The sequence below is a fragment of the Diabrotica virgifera genome, chromosome 8 (assembly GCF_917563875.1).
Source record: "Diabrotica virgifera virgifera chromosome 8, PGI_DIABVI_V3a".
Taxonomy (NCBI): domain Eukaryota; kingdom Metazoa; phylum Arthropoda; class Insecta; order Coleoptera; family Chrysomelidae; genus Diabrotica; species Diabrotica virgifera.
In genome coordinates this window covers 35341420-35362363 of record NC_065450.1, presented here as the reverse complement: position 1 = coordinate 35362363, position 20944 = coordinate 35341420, and the positions used below count along the sequence as shown (strand labels likewise).

At 32.0% G+C, this 20944-nt stretch overlaps 1 protein-coding gene across 1 annotated transcript in view; it reads left to right on the top strand.

Moving 5' to 3' along the window:
- Positions 1 to 3361: 3361 nt before the first annotated feature.
- The window catches only part of LOC126890471 (histidine-rich glycoprotein-like), a 43523-nt gene continuing 25940 nt past the window's right edge, over positions 3362 to 20944 (top strand). The window contains exons 1-2 of the mRNA XM_050659436.1: positions 3362 to 3413; positions 7044 to 7499. Of these exons, the coding sequence (XP_050515393.1) occupies positions 3378 to 3413; positions 7044 to 7499 (492 nt within the window). The 5' untranslated portion in view covers positions 3362 to 3377. The remainder of the gene's footprint in view (positions 3414 to 7043; positions 7500 to 20944) is intronic.

The following is a 20944-nucleotide window of genomic DNA, read 5'->3' as shown; positions in this document are numbered from 1 at the left end:
AAATCTGGTTATTGCCATCTATTCAATTCAATGCCAGAAACCAGATAAAAATAGTAATTTCCGGTGCTATATTATGGTAATTTGATTATTTAATAAAACCCCCTGAATAAAGCCGCTTTTAGAAGGATGCAGTGGCGACGCGTGACTTTTTCTGAAGTGTTACCAAAACCAGATGCAAAAAATCTTATTTAAAAAAATGAAGATATGGCTAAATGTATATATACACTCACCGGCACAAAATTCCGCCACCCAAAATTTTTGATTAAGTTTGACAATCTATAACTTTATTATTTGTACTTCGATTTTCAAGATTCTTGCACGAGTTTGTAGGTACATGTATTGATGTCAATTGCTATTATTCTGGTAACAAAATTTTTTTGCTTAGATAGCATTATACGGGAGTGAATATAAGCGTTGTTTTTTCTCCTAACTTTAAAAAATTCTGTGGAAAAATTGGGGGGCTGATGTTTTATACCCTTTTTGTATTATCCTGGAGGTATCACTAAGGTCTTGTTTTTTTAATTATCTGAATATCTCTTTTATTGTATGAGCTGTAATTAAAAACACTGCTTTGAAGGTTTATTTAATTAAAAATATCAAACGCACTAAAATTACCAAAACAAAACAAATTTAATAAGAAAACAAAACAATTCAATAGCGGTTATGTCCACCTCTTGCAGCAACGACTGCTCGCAATCTGTTTAGCACCTAATAAAGGTGTGTTTTCCTTGCCTAGGAGATAGCCCGATATTCCTCTACTAGGGCCATAAATGTACCAACTTTTCTGGAGGCCTAGGATGACGGCAAATAGCTTTTTTTATTTATCCCATAAATGCTCAATATGATTGAGATCTGGGCTGCATGCGGGCCATTCTAATCTTATCAATCCAACCTCAATTGTATGAGTCAATCAGTGTTTTTATTTACAAAAAATGGTACAGCTCTTACAAGAAAAAAGATATTCGGATAACTCAAAAAACAAAATATTGGTGATGCCTCCGGGAAAATATGACAGGACTATGAAACAAAATCAGCTATTCCATTTTTCCACAGATTTTTTCAAAATTAGGAGAAAATACAAGCTTCCTTTCACCCCTGTACAATGACATGCAAGCAAAAATTTTTGTTACCGGAATAATACCAAACAATATGAATACATGTACCTACAAACTGGTGCCAGAATCTTGAAAATCGGAGCACAAAAGTAATAAAGTTATATGTAAATTGTCAAACTTAATCAAAAATTTTGGGTGGCGGAATTTTGTGCCGGTGAGTGTAGCTTCAATAATATCATTTTGTATATCACTTGAAACTCTCGAAAAAACAGATGTTTCTAGATGTTGACAAAATTTTTGATCTTTTTTGGCAATTAATGTTAACAATTCCCCGTAATTGCCTCGATTGTCAGAGTCGTCGCACTCAAAATGATCACAAATCGCTAGTTCTTGTTTGGCCCAAAAACATACAGTATCTCTTGTAAGTGTGCTAAGGATATACCGTATATGTATACCTATCTATTTTTTAAAACAAACTCATTATATTTAGCAATATTTGCTATAAAAGCTTGGTTAAGAGAATTTTTGATTTTTGTTTTGCCAAACTGAATCAAATTGAGTATACATCTTATATGTAGGTAACGGAGAAATTTCATGTCTCCTTTTTAAAAATCTAACACCATTTAAATCGTGAACTTGGTCCACCCATTTTTCTGTAGAAACCAGAAGACATGGCCAACAATAGAGTATATTTTTCTTTCAACGATAATATAACCAAGGATTTTCACTGTACTAACTAAATTTAAAATATCGAACTACTTTTGTTGATTCCTTTTTGTTTAAAATAGGTCATTCATTTTTAATAATCTCATTTTTTTTTCTTCAAAATTATACAAGGAGAATTACTTTTCAAGTTGTTGATCGAATAAGAAGCGACACTCATCTATGGTTAACTGCACGCACACTTTTTATAAGTACTGTCACCAATTTTAAATTTGGTAACAGTCCTACTGATACACAGCGCGCTTATGCCGTCGCTTCTTCAAAATTTTCAGTCACTAGCCGGTCCCGAGCGCCAGCGTGCGTATATAACCATTGTCACCAGAAATGAGTCTGGTAACAGAGTATAATAAACTGCAACGAGGTCGCATAAACTCGCCAATATTTTCGTGTCTACGAGTAGTTGGCTATTTAGTGAGTTATTTACTGAGTTAGGTACTATTACCACATAATATAATAATATATTTCGATTGGTAAAAATGCTGGTAAATAGAATTATTCATCGTCATAAAATATTTATTTGCAAGATTTTTAACTGTTACCAATGGTAACAGTGGTTACATGGACGCTTCGCCAGTGGAAGGATGTCCAAAGTATTATGTAACAGAGACCTACAATTGGCATTAAGGATCCGACTACTTCGCTGCTACGTGTTCTCGGTCTTACTGTATGGTGTCGAGTCTTGGACTGTGAATAATATCGATCTAAATCGCCTTAAAGCTCTCGAAATGGGGTGCAATAGAAGAATTTTAAGAGTTTGTTGGATGGAGAAGATTCGAAACTCCACAATACTAGAATATCTCATTCATTATTTCTGACATTTAATGAGAGGTCCCAAATATAGGTTGGGTCCCAAATACAAAATATTATTCAAGTGAAAATAGCAGGAAAACGTAGTCCAGGATGAAGAAGAAGTTTTTGGTCGATTTAGGGTGGCAATAAATAAAATTAAGATACCTATGATGGTAACCAACGTTCTGCAAGGACATGGTACATGAAGAATAAGAAAATATCAGCCCATCCCGAAAAAGAATCCTGCGTACGCCAGTCATGAGAAAATTTTTATTTCATTGCCCCCACCTTGCAAGGTTGCTGGATCCGCCGTTATTACAAGTAACTATGCCTAAATCCCAAATAAACACAATATCTAACTTATTAGTAATAAATATTTCAACGAGTTTGGACTGGAACTGTTGAACTCCAAATTTCTGGAATCTTCTTTGTCCAAATTCTACTCTTTAAAATATTAATAATTTGTAACATATAAAAAATGTACTTTATTCATAAAGTAATAAAAAATCTCACATTTGAACAACAATAGTTAGCAAATCTTGCCTGAATACAGTCGTAAATAACAATCATAAAATTAAACAAGTGAAAATTGGTAAAACTGTCGTCTTGCTTAATTTCATTCTCAAGATGTACCTCCCGAAGAGTAGATAAGTGTGATTCACATAAGATTGCCCAATTTCCAAAGCATCTAATTATTACTTTATAAAAAATTACATAAAGATTTTTATAATTAAATTAGACTATGGGAACAATTTAAATAAATACATTGAAGTATATAAGACTGTTGACTTAAGAAAAACTAATTAGTATATGGTTGATCTGTGCGGTGCAACAATGATATCCCAGGTTAGTTTCATTTCAAAATTTGTTGGTTATTATAGTTTTAAATAGGAAATGACAACAATTGATTTTTCTCAATCAAATTTCTTTGATCACATGTGTAAAATAAATTTTCCCCATAACGATTATTTAATATATTATGGAGGTAATCCCTTACATTTTTAAATATTTAGCTTTTTCTTCTTCTTCTTCTTCTTCTTCTTCCTCTACTTCTTCTCTTGTAGACGTTCGTATCTGTTTTTTTAATGTGCCTCAATTAAGTTGTCTTTACATCGCTTTTGAGGTCTTCTCACTGAATGTTTTCCTATTGGGGAACAGACTCTCGCCATTCCTACTATTATATTTGTTAGCATTCGGCTTATGTATTCGTTCCATTCTACTTCTCTGTTTATTACTCAGTTCTCAATGTTCTCCACCTTACATCTCCGTCGTATATTTGTACTTCTAGCTCTGTCCCATAGTGTCACCATCGATTTTTTAAAAGGTTTTCATCTCGAATGTTTCTAGCATTTTTTGCTTTTTTATATCTAAAATATTTAAATAACTTACCTATTAAAATTAATATATTTCAGCAGTTTTTCTTTTCTAATTTCACTTTTTCAAAGTGCGCTTGAAAGCTTAAGCCTTTATCCTATATGTAATAAAATGTTTGTACTATTTCATGTGCTTATTTTTGGCCAAGCATAATTTTACAAATTTGAATTTTTTTACGGGCCTTGGTATGCAGAAACTATTAAACCTATCCTAATGAAATTTGGCACACGCTTAAAAAGTAGACGCAAATGGAACCTATCCAATTCAAAACAGATTCCAGCTGGACTAAGTATTCGGTGTTTTTATGAGATGTCTGCCTGTCTTATTTTGCCTATTACCTTTTCTACGTATCAGTTTTTTGCTGTCTACATAAATATAAGCAATTTACCTTCCTGTTGATTTGTTTAGAGTACTCAGCAATGGTTTTTATTTGGCAAAGCAGAGACACAAATTTCACTTCTGGTTATAGATCTTTTGTTTTTTTACTATAATCCTTTGTTTTTTCTCTGTTCGTTTTGTGGGCATCCCCGCCGCTGATGTTTTCACTATTGAACTGAACTAAATATTATCTATCTCATCTAGAAATTCTACATAATGTATACAATCACCTATTGGGACCGTGCAAGTTCGGAAAAGCGACACCTGGTTTCATAGCTGGGCAACATTTTTTGCACTTTTAATTATATTGGCCAATCATATTGGTCCTGGTTACTGGCAATTATCAAAGCCACAGCCCAAAAAAATTATAAGAAGGAAAAGTAATATTAAGGTTATGTTAATAAAAGGTAAACAATTGTATGTAGTAAATAAAATTAATTATAGTGCAGCCGACATGTGAAACAATTGTGCATTTAATGATAGAAGTATATAATTTGGACCACATATACTGCACATATAAAGGAGGTTCAAATTTAGATAGAAGGCCAACTCAGATTTTGCCTTTTACAAAAATGGCGGGGATTCAAAATGGCGACTATACTATGTGACTAATAGCACGATAACTTCTGAACAAGACTTCAGATTTCAACTAAATTTGGTATATAGGTTCTTTTTTTTTATGTATAAAATCGAGATATTGAACCGGAAGAATCGGTTTATCAGAAGTTGTGTCTTTTCTGGTTTTTATGTAAAAATATGCTGTTTTTTTTTTTCATTTCTTTCACCCTGTATGTATTAATTTTTTAAAGAGTTAATATGACCATTGAAAAGAGTGTAAAAATATTTTCTAGGAAATATTTTTAACTTTTTATATATGTTAATTACCATTTAATAAATGCAAAACGTATCTTCACATGTACCTATATGCGGCAGATTCGTGCAAATATTGTAAGAATTATTGTGCATTTAATGGTAGAAGCATATACTTTGGACCACATATACTACACATACAAAGGTTCAAATTTAGATAAGAGGCCATATCAGTTTTTGGCGGTTTTTTTATTCATCAAAAAAGGAACCTATATACCAAATTTACCTAAACACCAATTAATTAAATTTACTTTTATGTAATAAGTGCATATCATATCAATATTGTGGAACAACATATAATTTTTCCTCTTCCTTGACAGTAGATATGAAATACACGTCCATTTGGCAATTTCAATTGACAATAAATTATTTAAGAAAGTTAATAGATTTCTCCGCTATTCTCGCATGATCGTTTCTCGTATGCCTTCCAATTACTTGCACACAGCGAATAGGCACTACACAGATATTTATTTTAATTCTATTTTCATCTTTTTGTTTATTTATTATGTATCGTTGACGGAGCCAGAACGGTCACTAAAGCATTTTAGGCAAGAAATCTTTTCTTTACTAATAGAATAAGTTTATAAACGTTTGTTGTTACAAACCTTATGTTTTTAATAATAACTTTGTATAATTTCTTCAAAACCTATCGAAAAAATAGCTTACCATATTTACCATACTATTTTTAAAAATCCTTTATATAAAAATGTCCTTTATAGGATTTATCTGAACTTGATATTTTATTGTTCATTTAAAAAAGTTATTAATAATTAATTTGGAGATTATACTACTAATGTAATGCTATTATTATAGTCATTAAAAAGAGTCTACAATTACCGTCAATAAATGTCAAATATGTATACGCTGTGAGCTCGTACGTAGAGGGGATATTTATAAATTCGCGAGCGCCAGTAGTGGCAAGTCTGTAAACGATTACCGGAAATTTGACATAAATGTCAAAGTGATTAATTTAAAATTAAAATTAAAAACATTAACTATAAAAAATATTAGTTGGTCAAAGCTGTGGTATATATTTTTACCTTAAATATACTTACGTTTTAAATACTGAATTTACGTTTTTTTAATGTTCCGTAATATGTAATTATAAATTTTATTCTATTAATCTTAGCGCCATCTACACGACAATTGTGAAAGTATTCGAAGTAAGAAATTAATATTGCATCAATAGAACGTCAAAATGATTAGCAAAATCTTAAAAAAATCTATTACAATTTAATTACTTTTTAGCGTTGTAAATATTAAGCGATAACAATTAAATAATAAATTTAAAATTACCGGTGAAAGTTGAATTAGTAATCCGCCAGGAGCGACACCAGCGAAGCTCAGAACGTATACAGTGATGAGCGAGCTAATATCCGGCAAAATAGCACAAAAGATTGAAAACGTATTAAGTTGTGAGATAAAACGAAATGAAACTAGTTGAGCTTGAAAATTTAGCGATATTAACAAAAAATTTTTCCTTATGTGTCTGGCAGTATGACGGTAAGTCTAAGCCAAAAAAAAACCAAAAGATTTACATTATAAGGATTTTTCCCTCCTTTAGACGTATCAAAGAAGTATTGTCAACTAAAACTGTCACTGTGACAGGGGCAAATGCCAAACTCGTCCGATACGTCTAAAGGTGGGAAACAATGAATATAATGTAAATTTTAGGTTAATACCGCTAAATTTCCCAGCTCGACTAGTTTCATCTCTTTTTAGCTCACAACTTAATATACGTTTTCCATCTTTTGTGCTATTTTGTCGGTTATTAGCGCGTTTATCAGTGTATCAGTTATTAACCCCAGAAATATATCTTAAAATAAATGGAGTAAAACTGTTGAATAATTTTAGGTATTCTTAATATCAACCCTCATCTGTACTCTACAAGCTGGTCTTATAAACAATCCCGGATTTCATCATGACCACAGCAGCTATGGATCTGGACACCATAGTATTGAGAATCACGCCGGTCAGGGTTCTGTATCACAAACGTCTTACGTGACTCATCACACGCCGTCCTACAGAAGTTACGGAGGTCAGAATCATGGTCATTACCAAGCTCATCATCAAGCCCACGACAATCACTTCTCTGGAGGTGCACCCGGAGGTCACTCATATGCTAATTCTTATATTTATAATTCCAATTCTGCAAGTAGCCATAACTCGATTAACAGGCACCATGGTCCTTCAGGACAATATCATGGCCCTATTTACCATGGACCAGGAAGCTTTAATCATCACAGTGGTAGTTTACATCATCATGGAGACTTCCATAGAGATGATTATGATGAAAGTCAAAACTATAATGTAAGTATTCACAACATACAAATCTTCTTCTAGTGCCGACTCAACTAATGAAGATTGGCTATAACCATTACAAATTCGTCACTATCTTCTACTTTTCTGAAAATCGTCTGTGTGTTTAACACGGTCCAGTCGCGATTGTTTTTCAGCCAGGATATTTGTCGTCTACCAGGACCTCTTTTCCTTCGATTTTACCCTTCACAATCAGCTGTACTGATAGGATGGTAGTTTCTTAGATCTGTTATGTTACCTTTCTTGTGCAATAAAACAGTGACTGCATTGTTCCATTCAGAAGGGGTTTTTCCTTGGTAAATGCATTCGGTGAAAAGTTTGGCCAAAACCTGGATAATTTTATTTTCACCTTGTTTGATTTCCTCGATCACTACTCCGTCATCGCCAGGGGATTTATTATTTTTCATTTCTGAACGTGTCTTTTTAACTTCGTATGGTGTTATTTCTGGCATTAATTCTGATCCCTGTTTTATGATTTTGGGCAGGGGCTGATCTTGCCTTGATTTCGGCTCTATCCGTAGCAATGTTGTTTCTTTGTGTTTTTTCTTTGTTTGTTATTCTGTACATATTTTTGTTGCCAATGTTATTCGTATTTCGCCGCAAAACTTTTAAACTTTTGTTTTCTTGAATTATTTGAGTTATTTCTCTTGTATTGTTTTCTCTTATGTCTTTTCGGATTGACCGGTGCATATCTTTATTTAATTTCTTCAGTGTTGTGTAGTTGGAGTCTTATTTTTCCGTCAGTTGTCTTCTTTTATTTAGTAACTCTTTGGTATTTTTACTTAATTTTTCTTTATGGGACACGACCGTCGGGCAGCACTACCTTTTGGTTTCTTTTAGTGCCTTCGTTATGAGATTATTTGCTAGTTCGATGTCTTCTATTTCGTTTTCTAAGTCTTTTATACGTCTGGTTAGTCTATCTTCATAGAGGTCGTTGTTTTCTGGGGGAATCCATTTCTTCTTTCGTGTTTTGAAGATCATCTTTGTTCTTTCCAAGTTGACATTTAATTGTATCCTTGCTCGGATTAGTCTGTAGTCTCTTCCTATCAAAAATTTGTTAAGTACTTCAACATCTTTAATTATTTCTTTTCTATTCGTTATGATAAAATCAATCTTATTTTTGACACTGCCACTGCTATCACACATATTATATAAACTTTTCACAAAAATTATCAAAAAAGACTGGAGGCTAAGTTAGACTTCTATCAGCCTAGAGAACAAGCTGGGCCTAGAGAACAAACTTGATAGAGAAGTTGGCGAAATACAACAAACCATTGGCACTGATATTCGTGGACTACGAGAAAGCGTTAGATACCATAAACCAGCAAAAAATATTAAAAGCATTGACAGAATGCCGAATAGACCATCGCTACACTAACATGATAAAATATATCTACCATAATGCAACGGCTAGCGTAAGACTCTCTGATCAACAAACTAATAAATTCTGTATGCAGCGAGGACTACGGCAAGAAGACACCATCTCACCAAAGCTGTTCACAACCCTTTCAGAACACATTTTTAAAAGGCAGATCTGAACGAATATGGTATCAATATAAATGGAGAGAAGCTTAGTCATTTGAGATCCGCAGATGACATCGACCTTATAGCCGATCGTATGGATGATGCAATAATAATGTTGAACAAGTTATATCACGCTTCCTTAGAGGTCGGACTAAAGATTAATATCAACAAAACGCAAATAATGACTAATCTGCTGCTAAATCGTAATATTGTTTTTGATGGAATGGATATTGAGCAGACTGCATCTTATAAGTACTTGGGACATGAAATTCGGTTGGGAAGAGATAACCAGACGAGCGAGCTCTCACGTCGCATAGGATTAGCCTGAGCAGCGTTTAGTAAACTGAGCTATGTATTTAAATCGGACTTACCCATATGCCTGAAAAGGAAAATCTTTGACCAGTGTGTATTGCCTGTACTTACTTATGGAGCGGAAATATTAACACTCACAAAAAAGGTAGTGAACAAGATTGGCATAACTCAGAGGGCTATGGAGCGCCAGATGTTGGGTGTCTCCCTAAGGGACCAAATCCCAAACGAAGAAATACGTCGTAGAACAAAAACAACGGACGCCGTCGAAAGAATCGCGTCGCTCAAGTGGAATTGGGCAGGACATGTCGCCAGATTGTCAGACAACCGATCGACAAAACGTATTGTCGAGTGGAGGCCACGAGAAGAAGCACTACGGAGCAGAGGACGACCACCAACCAGATGGGCTGACGATCTGAAGCGTATTGTCGGCAACTGGATGCAAGCCGCAAAAAACAGAGAAAGATGAAAAGAGCTGAGGGAGACATATGTCCAGTAGTGGACGAGTATGGGTTGATGATGATGATGGTGATGAATCAGCTGTAATAACTCGCACTTACCATGTCTAAATATATGCCCCAAATATGCTGTTTTTCTCTTTTTAATGGTGGTCAAAAGTCATCTGTCTCTTCTCATTCTGTGCAACACCATTTCGTTCGTAATATTAATCAGTCCACGATATTTTAAAATTATCCTTAAAAGCTGCATCTTAAAATCATCCAATTTTCTCATTAAAACAACATTAACAGTCCAAGCTTCAACACCATAAAGAAGAATTGAGTGGATATAACATTTTACCATCCGATATCGGATTTGCAGATTGCTGCTCTTGATTGCTTTATTATTGATCAAATTTTTGATTTTGGATTTAGACCTTCCATAATCCAGACTCCTAAGTATTTCATTTTGTCCACTTCTTCGATATATTCATTTTTTAGCTGGATCCTTGTTATGATTTTCAGTGGCGACGCGTGACTTTTTCTAAAGTGTTACCAAAACCAGATGCAAAAAATCTTATTTAAAAAAATTAAGATATGGCTAAATGTATATACATATAGCTTCAATAATATCATTTTTTATATCACTTGAAACTCTCGAAAAAACAGTTGATATTTCTAGATGTTGGCAAAATTTTTGATCTTTTTTGGCAATTAATATTAACAATTCCCTGTAATTGCCTCGAATGTCTGAGCCGTCGCCCTCAAAATGACACGAAACGCTAATTCTTGTTCGGCCAAAAAACATACGGTACATATCTATTATAAGTGAGCTAAAGATATACGAGTACCTATCTATTTTTTTAACAAACTCATTATACGTTTAGCAATATTTGCTTTAAATGCTTGGTTAAGAGAACTTTTGATTCTTGTTTTGCCAAACTGAATCAAATTGGGTATACATCTTACATGTAGGTAACGGAGAAATTTCATGTCTCTTTTTTAAAACTCTAAAACTATTTAAATCGTGAACCTGGTCCACCCATTTTTCTGTAAAAACCAGAAGACATGGCCAACAATACAGTCTATTTTTCTTGCAACCACATAACCAAGGATTTTCACTGTACCAACTAAATTTAAAATATCGAGCTAATTTTTTAAATTCCTTTTTTAAATTGTTTAAAATAGATCTTTCATTTTCAATAATCTCATTTTATTTTTCAATCAGAATTACTTTTCAAGAAGTTGATCGATTACGCAGCGACACTCATCCATGGTGAACTGCACGCACACTTTTTATTATAGGTACTCTTAGCAAATTTAAATTTGGTAACAGCCCTACTGATATACACAGCGCGCTTACGCCCATCACTCCTTCAAAATTTTCAGTACTAGCCGGTCCCGAGCCGCCCAAGGGACAGCGAGATAACCATTCATTGTCACCACAAATGAGACTGGTAACAGAATATAATAAAGTGCAACTGAGTCACATAAACTCGCCAATATTTTCGTGTGTCTGCCTATTTACTGAATTAGGTACTATTAACACATAATATAATAATATATTTCTATTGGTAAAAATAAAATAAAATAATAAATGGAATTATTCATCGTCATAAAATACATATTTATTTGCAAGATTTTTAACTGTTACCAATGGTAACAGTGGTTACATGGACGCTTCGCCAGTGATGATTGTAACCCTCTCACTGATCACCATGGTTTTTGTTTATTGCCTTTTTCCAAACTGTTCCCCTGTATCACACATTGTGTTTAGTAGCGTCTGCAGGTCTTTCTCACTTTCAGCGATAATGACTGTATCGTCGGCATATAGACCAGGGCGTATCTGTAAAAATATTAGTACATTTGGATGTTGAGAGGTGACTCATATTTTTTTGCAGAAATTGCTTGAAAATAACACATATAATAATAATTGAATTATCCTCCCACTCAAAAAAGGTCCGGAACATTGTTTAAATAATAAAAATGTCAAAAAATAAAGGAGAAAAGGAGAAAAAAAGGACCCAATTCCGAAAGCATGAGCGAAAATTTTAAATGAAATGATGATGAAGTAATGAAACTATAACAATATAATTGAATAAAGTTTATTTATTAATCTTCATTAACGTATATACAATAACAAAAACTACAGCTAAACAATAACAATGCTTAATTCTAATGTCTGATTAGTGATTAAAATAAGTAAGAGTGAACACTATATTTTAGATTTTAAAAGTTAGCTGCATAATAATTGCAAACTGTATTTTAAATAAAATCAACTTTTATTTTTGCCGTTTTATCAAGTATTTTTCGAATCTATGTGCAGTTCTAATGTTCACATATACTTCTGCTTGAAAATTTAACAAAAGTGTGTAAATTTAAATATGACAGGATATGATTTATAAAAGCATTCGGTAAATTTCGAGTGAAATGACTCACATGCGTTTGTAGTAAATATAAGTGATGATGAATTTGAAGCCCACATGTAAGGTGGAAATGTTGAATCTTCCGTTAAATAATTATCAACTAGTTAATCACAAAATTGCAAATCTCTGTCATCTTCTGGCATAATATTAAAAAGTTCATCAGAAAAACGTCACCAACATCATTTAGATCTAAATAAGGAATGCCCAAAAAAACAATTTTAAACATTTTCCAATAACAGTATTGATTTTTATATTCCGAGGACAAACCTAAATTTTGAATTTTTTGGTACCACTTTTGGGTTAAATGAAATTTGCAACAAAAAATAATAATGTCGGGCCACACTAACTTGGCTGCATTTTGAATTGCTATTCCAAAATCAAAAATTATTCGCTTCGGTTTGAAAATTATAATCAAATCTGTACATATTATAATCAAATCTGTACTTTTATACAATTGCTGTGATTTATTTGGTAACAAACACAATATTAGAGGAACATAAAAACCATTTTTGTAGCCATGTAGGTATAGTAAACACCTGACAAAACTATTTAGAACATTATTAAAAAGTTCCATCTACATATAAAGAATCAACATTACACAAAAAGTAAAGATTTGTGAAACAAGTAAAAATTGCGGAATTATTTTTCGTAGATAATAAATAAAAAGTTTTCACCTGTACTTGTTTTTAAATTTAAGTTCAATAACACTTGTAGAATTTCTTCCTGTTACTTGGGCAATGATGGTGCGGATTTTCGTCTTGCAGCATAGATATTTCTTTGAACGCAAGAAATGTCTTTCGTTGTCAGCGGTAAGTTGCTGAAATTTTCCTTCCTCAATTCCTTGTGGACAATCTTTAAAAGTCTCTCACATATATCTTCTACAGCTTTCCTCCTTGTAGAAATACTAAAAAATTTTCGGTCAACGTGGATATCTGGAGCATAATTATGCTCCACCGATGCTTTGTCAAGAATAATGTAATTTTCATCACCTTTCTTTGTGTACACTTTTTGTTGATATCCTTTTTTGATGCATTGCCATCTCCAACTTTCCCATCTTTGGAGACATTTTCCTTTGAATATTTATATTCATTAATTATTAATAAAAGTTCTCCCCTTTAACTAAACATAGTCGTTGGATTCGCCATTTAAAAGTTAAACACTAACGGACAAAACCGGACACTATACCGTAATACTTGCAACTGAAGTGAATAACTGAAAATATTTATATTCTTACTTTCAACTATAATCAAATTTGGAATTTCCTTTCATTAAGACTTAATCGCCAACTTTCTTGGCGATGGGGCAGCAGATACTTGAGATTAATGGACCCAGGTAGTTCGTGGGGCAGTTAGGTAACGCCGCATATTTTATCCAGAAAAAGTTTATGATACAATAAAACAATACTGTAAACTTCATTAAGATCGGTTCAATAGATTTTGCAAAATAAATTTTGCAATCCAGCTATCGCAAAAAAAATTCATTTTTTCAAAATGTTGCAAGACTGAAAATGAAGCAGATAGCAAGTTGAAATTTTTTGGCATATAGAAGAGTACTGTACCTTTCATTTGCAATTTGCAAAAATTAAAATCGGTTAACCATCACGACATCAGGAATTTTTTTAAATAAACATTAATTTTTGGTGCTAGGCGCAGGACAGCGGATACGTTTGCTCTGATTGGGCAATCCAATGACCTTAGATAATGATTGATAAATTTAATTTTTACTACATTTCGATATAAATAAATAAATTAGTTTATTGTAAAATAAAAACACATACACTGTCCTTTGAAATAACACTTTTTTTAGCAAAAACTTTCTTTGTTCATATATTTTAACTTAGAGGAAAAAACTTTATTATTTTTAAACATATGCAAGTGTTTAAACAATATTTCACAAGCAATAATCAAATTAGTTTGATTTTTGTGGAACTAAAGTATTAAAATACAACAAAATATAGAGTAAGAAAATAATATATTAGATAAAGACGAAGAAATTTTGGTGGAAATCAACTTGTGTGAATAGAACACCGCTGTCCTGCGCGTAGCACCAAAAATTAATGTTTATTTAAAAAAATTCCTGACGTTGTGGTAGTTAACCGATTTTAATTTTGCAACCTGCGAATGAAATGTACAGTATTCTTCTATATGCAAGAAAAAACTCAACTTGCTATCTGTTTTATTTTCGGTCCTGCAACATTTTGAAAAAATAATTTTTTTTTGCGAAAGCTGGATTTGCAAAATTTATTTTGCAAAATCTATTGAAATTATCTTAATGAAATTCACAGTATTGTTTTACTAAATCATAAAGTTTTTCTGTGTAAAACATGAAGGTTCTAAGAGTAGCATAAATAGTTGAAAACCGTAAAATGCCAATACTTATTTTTTTATGTTTTTTTTCGCAAGTATTACTATTTTGCAACAAGGGTGACAATTTAAAAAAAAATTTAACTACCCATATATTGTAGGAAATTTAATTATGCAACTTTTATATTAGTGCAGCTTTTCTCGAAAGTGAATACTTTTAAAGTTATAATCAAAAAACGAAAAAAAAATCGAATTTTTTCTACATTTTTTGACATTTTGATTATTTAAACAATGTTCCGGACCTTTTTGAGTGGGAGGAAAACTTAATTATTATTATATGAGTTAATTTCAAGCAATTTCTGCAAAAAATATGAGTCATCGCTCAACGTCCATCTCAAAACAGATGCGCCCTAGACTAATAACGAATGTTATTTATATTTTGACCATTTACCTCTATCCCTTCTGTGCTCTATTCAAGTGCTTGTGTACATAACTCTTCGGAGTAGGTATATATTAAATAGTATGGTGACAGTACACAGCCCTGTCTCACTCCTCTACTTATCTGTTGCACATCTGTGAAGAGGTAAATATCTATTGCCAATAAATGTTACCATGGTTTAATTAGGCAACTAAGATTCGATAACGTCGCAAAAAAATGCCCAATATACAAGATCTCAACAAGACCGATACATCAGAGATCTTCACATATGGTACAGAAACCTGAACACTCATTAAAAGTTAGGAATTATTATTAGCCACCTTTGAAAGAAAAATCTTACGGCACTTATATTATACAAAAGCACATATGGAATAATAGAGAATGGGATTTGGTGAAGAATATACAACTTTGACCTACATATTATACAAGATATACTAGTATCCGGATATCTGGATAGGACATGTGGAAAGTATGGGAGAAGGCAAAATACCAAACAAAATAAACAAACAACTAATAGTAGGAACAAGAACAAGAGGAAGACCGAAGCTGAGATACATTGAACATAGAACAAATAGAAAATAATATAACAATCTTAAAAATAAACAATTGAAGAAAAAAGCACGAAACAGATCAGACTGGATAAGAGTCCTGGAACAAACAATATTCAAAAAGGTTGTCGAGCCAGTGATGATGATAATGATTCGTTGGTAGGGTTTGTTATCCTTTCCGCTGTAGAAGAATTCAATTGTTTTGTATTTTAATGTTCCTTTTCGTTTCTCCTTTGTTTCCGAAAATGTATCACTTTCATATGTTCCCGCTTAACTTGCTAATTCTTGCAATTGGATTGGCTATAAATATATCACCATTCCCATATTTTATGTTACTATTCTAATACTAGCATTTTTTTCTTACTTGCATGGTTATTTTTCCATCGCGCATCCCCTTCTTAGTTGCTTTATTGTCTTTATTATTATAACTGTGTTTTTTTACATGAATTAGTTTTAATGGAAATTTGTTTTTATGGAAATCTATGTAGATGTTTGTGTTTCTTCAACTTTTTATTTTTTGGTTTAATCTCAATGCTTTGCGATTAATCCATATTTCTTGGCTAATTTTCACAATATCTGAATTTTGCATTACTTGGTGAGTTGAAGAATGTGGTGACCTTCTAGGATCATCATCATATTGGTGCTACAGCCCTTAGAGGGCTTCAACATTCTCAAGCTTTCTACGCCATTCTGTTCTGTCCCTTGCTTGCATTTTCCAGTTGCCGACTCCGATCTTCTCGGCATCTTGTGTTACCCCGTCCATCCACCTTAACTTTGGTCTACCCCGTCTTCTCATTCCCACGGGTTGAGCTATTAGAATCTTTTTTATCATGTTCGATTCAGGGGCTCGGGCTACATGCCCTGCCCACTGCAGGCGGTTTCGCTTAATTACAGTGACTCTCTAGGAACTGTGGCATTATTAAGGATGGTAAAACTTTTTCTCATTTTTTTATTTCTTGAAAATAACATATTCTAGTTTTATTTGTACCTATATGTAAACTGTTATATTTATTTCTATAGGTTTCTTTGATCCCTAAACCATCAAGTAAACGATTTATGTGTCTCTTCACATTTTCTATTTATTCTAAGGTGATTTATGAAAATAATTGTCTTCTGAATATGACTCATTAAGCTAGTACGTCTGATTCATTGGGGTGTTGTGATTTACTGGTAATTGTGATAAGCTTTATTTTTTTTAGTTTGCGATCTAATTAAATTTCTCAGACATTTTTAGTCCAATCAACAGCCATTTTCTCGAGAAATTTGGGAATCAAGGTCGATATCCTTGAAAATTTGGATTTAGGTAGTATTTATAACCATTGTCAAAATCTACTCTACACCGAAGCGGGCTTTTGCCCTGGAGGTGAAAACAACCCCATCTAGGGGATGAATATTTTTTTAATCAAAATAGCTATGGAAGCCTATAAAGTACCCAATTCTGAGTAAATTTTGTTCTATAAAATTTTTTTGCAAAGTTGATATTTTCCAAGATATTACCAATTGAAACTATGCATTTTTCATTGAAAAAAATCACGTATTATAACCATTTTTGATGAATTTAGAAACTTAAAAAACTTAAAACTTAGAAAATTTTAATTGTATAGAAAAAATCATTAAAAACAAAATTGGAAAGACCTATGTAAACCCAATAACGACTGAAATATTGCTCTTTAAAAGATGGATATTTTCGAAGAACCTCGAAATGGAGAACCTTCAATCTCAAATAATCCCAAAAGTGGTGCAATTTCTTGGGAAATCTTAAGAGACATCTTTTAAAGTTCATTAAAAATCCTTTCAATAAACGAGCTCTAATAAAGGTTTTTGGCATAAGAACTGACTGACTTATGACGAAAATAAAGTCGCTTGCTGCTTTTTTTAAATATCCTCGTCAACAAAAAACCCTCATCATTACAATCCTAAAAAAATTAATAGCTTCCCACTTGAAATTAACTCTATTTAGGTATAGGGCTTACAATACCGGGATTCCGGGATCCCGAATACCGGGATCCCGGACGATATTTTCCGGTATTCGATAACGGTATTTATAGTAAAAATACCAGTATTTCGGTATTAGCTTAATTTATAAAAATGGAATTGATGCACAATAAACTTTCTTCTAAGATATTTTTTGCTATTACAAGAAATTATTTTTGAAGATAAACTACCAATATCAAATATCATTGTAAAAAATATTTATTAAACACATTCATTACACATACAAGTCAAGTATATCGCTTTCTAAAATTGCGAATGTCGTTAATTTAAGGAGAACGGTGATACATATCAGCTTCTACAACCAAATTATTAAATCTCGTGTATACAAAATATATAAAATGAGTTCAAAAATTCTTAAATATTTAAAATTAGACTACAGTAGAACCCTGCAAATCCGAACCCCGCTAATCCGAACGTTCGGCAAATCCGAACCAATGGAAAATGAAAAAATTTAAAAATTCAAGACAGAAACTTGAAAACATGATTATTATACAGAATAAAACCAGAAAATTGAACAATGTAGGTTTAATAGGACTTTGACATTTAAAATGTTTTAAAAATAAATACGTACTTTATATATTATGTAGGGCTTATAAAGGTTAAACATAAACTTACTTCGGATCTCTCGTAGTCAACTTGAGTCCAAAAATATTGTCCACACTCTTGCGAGAACGTTTTGCGACTCAAAATCAACAACAATAAAAGCTTTGAGTTACTAGTTAGGCTAACTTTCGGATAATCCGAACTTTTCGGAATCCGAACAGGCTGTCTCCCCAATTAGTTCGGATTTTCGGGGTTCTACTGTATTTTATTTTATAAATTATAAAGCCGAAAGATTTATTAATCAGAATTGTTTTTACATTTTCAGATCTATTTTTCATTTTTTTGTGTATTGTGGTGTATAAATTAGGCTCACTTATTTTCTGAAATATTAATAATAATTGAAAATATTTATATATAGCGGTCTAAATACAGAGTAATCCATATAAAATATTTGTTACAGTAAGTTAATCTTTGTACTAATATATCCTCTTAAGTATATGCAAAATTTATCCTAGAACCAAATATATAGTTTTTCTATTTGCACATTTTTTGTATCTATCTATTCCTACTCTCTAGGAATGTTATAAACAACATCTACTCATTTCAAAACAAAATTTAATAGGTTTCATATACAGTGATCAGCGTGCTAATAACCGGCAAAATAACGCAAAAGATGGAAAACATTAAATTGTGAGATAAAAAGAAATAATACTAGTAGAGTTGTTAAATTTAGCGATAGTAACATATAAATTGCCATTATATTGATTATTTCCCACCTTTAGACGTATCAGAGGAGTATGTCAACTAAAATTGTCACTGTGACAGTGGCATTTCTCAAATTCGTACGATATATCCATAGGTGGGAAACAATCAATATAATGTCAATCTATAAGTTACTATCGCTAAATTTAACACCTCCACTAGGTTCATTCCTTTTTATCTCACAAGTCTCACAACTTAATATGTTTTCCATCTTTTGCGATATTTTGCCGGTTATTAGCGAGCTCATCACTGTATTATTTAATAACAAGTCGATATAACAACTGAGGATAGTTTAAATATAACGCGTATATTTTTTATTCATAATACCGGTTTTAATACCGGGATTCCGGTATTTGAAATTTTAAATACCAAATACCGGTATTGAGATTTTGGCTCGGTATTGTAAGCCCTATTTAGGTATAATTGATACGATACATGTAATTTGACCGGTTTTGAATGTTTAGTTTAGAAAAAATAGTGGATTAAATAAAAAATGAAATTTTATGTTAAAGTTCATTTTTCTTAAATAAATCTAAAAGTATTTATAATATGAAAAATTGTTTCAAATATTAATTGTAGGATTTTTTTTACTGAAACTTTCGATTTTTTTTTTTTGTTTTCGTATCATGAAATGGCACAGCATTTTTCATTTTATCAACTACATTTTCTAAATTAAGCATTTCCATCCGATCAAATCACATGGATCGTATCAATTATACCTAAATAAAATTTCAAGTGAGATGCTATCTATTAATTTCTATTAGGATTGTAATGACGAGGGTTTAATTGTTACATTTAAAAAAAGCAGGGAGCGACTTTATTTTCACCATATAAGTCTGTCAGTTATTATGCAAAAAACTTTTATCAGAGCTCATTTGAAAGGTTTTTTAAACTTTAAAAGATTCCTGTTAAGTTTTCCCAGAAATTTGCACCACCTTTGAGTTATTTGAGATTGAAGATTCTCCATTTTGACGTTCTTCGAAAATAACAACCTCAGAGCAATAACTTAGTCGTTATTGGGTTTACATAGGTCTTTCTGACGCGAATCTCTTTGTTTTTTCATTGGTTACAATTTTGTGCTAAATAATTTTTTCTATAAAATAAATTTTTTAAGTTATTCATGAAAAATGGTTATAAAACGTGAGTTTTTTAATGAAAAATGCATAGTTTCAATCGTTAATAACTTGGAAAGTATCAACTGAGCAAAAATATTTTATAGAATAAAATTTACTTAGAATTGGCCAATCTATCGACTTCCACAGTTATTTTGATTGAAAAAATTTTCACCCCTAGATGGGGTTGTTTTGACCCCCAGGGCAAAAGCTCGGTTCGGCATATGGTAGATTTTGAAGAAGAGGGTCAACCGAGCTTAAATCCAAATGTTCATTATCGGTGTTGCTTCTCAAAATTCCACGGTTTGACAGTTTTTTATCGCTGATGAATGGTCTATTTTCCTGTTTTAAGTGATAATATCTTTTGCTCTAACTATTTCTAGCTTTTTTTTTCAGGCATCAGTTACATAATTTAAAATTAATAATATATGGTGTTCTGAAGCTATTTCCTTGTGGAATTTTTATGATTAACTATTTATATGGGAAATAAACGGGTGTCGTTGTCAAAATACAAAATACTACTAAATTAAACAAAAATGTTGTTGCTAAGTAAAAAATTCTTTTAATAATTTATTTAAGCTGACCCTTTTATATTGGCAAATCTATTCTATCTATCAATCTATTCTATTTATGATATTGCCAATATTTATGAGTTGCGTTCCTGCGACTCCTTTACTGAAAAATAGTTCATTCGATTACATGAAATCAACCCCAACTCAAGAATATCCGTCACAAAAAAATCATAGCATGTGATCTGTCTTTAAAAAGACAAAAAATTGCAACGATGACAGTAAAATTCTCGCGTTAGAGATTCCATAGTAAACCACGAGTGAAAACCAGAAAAAAAAACCTCATGATACTATCCCGATATCGTAAGTATTTGGTCTTACATTTAATTTACTAGACCAAAGAAAAGCCCATTGCTAGACCAAAATTTTGTTTATAGAATTCATTATTTAGTTGAAAATAGGTATTATTAGTACATAATGTCGAAACGATAATAAAATTATTTTTTCAATTTAATTGTGGCTTATTTCC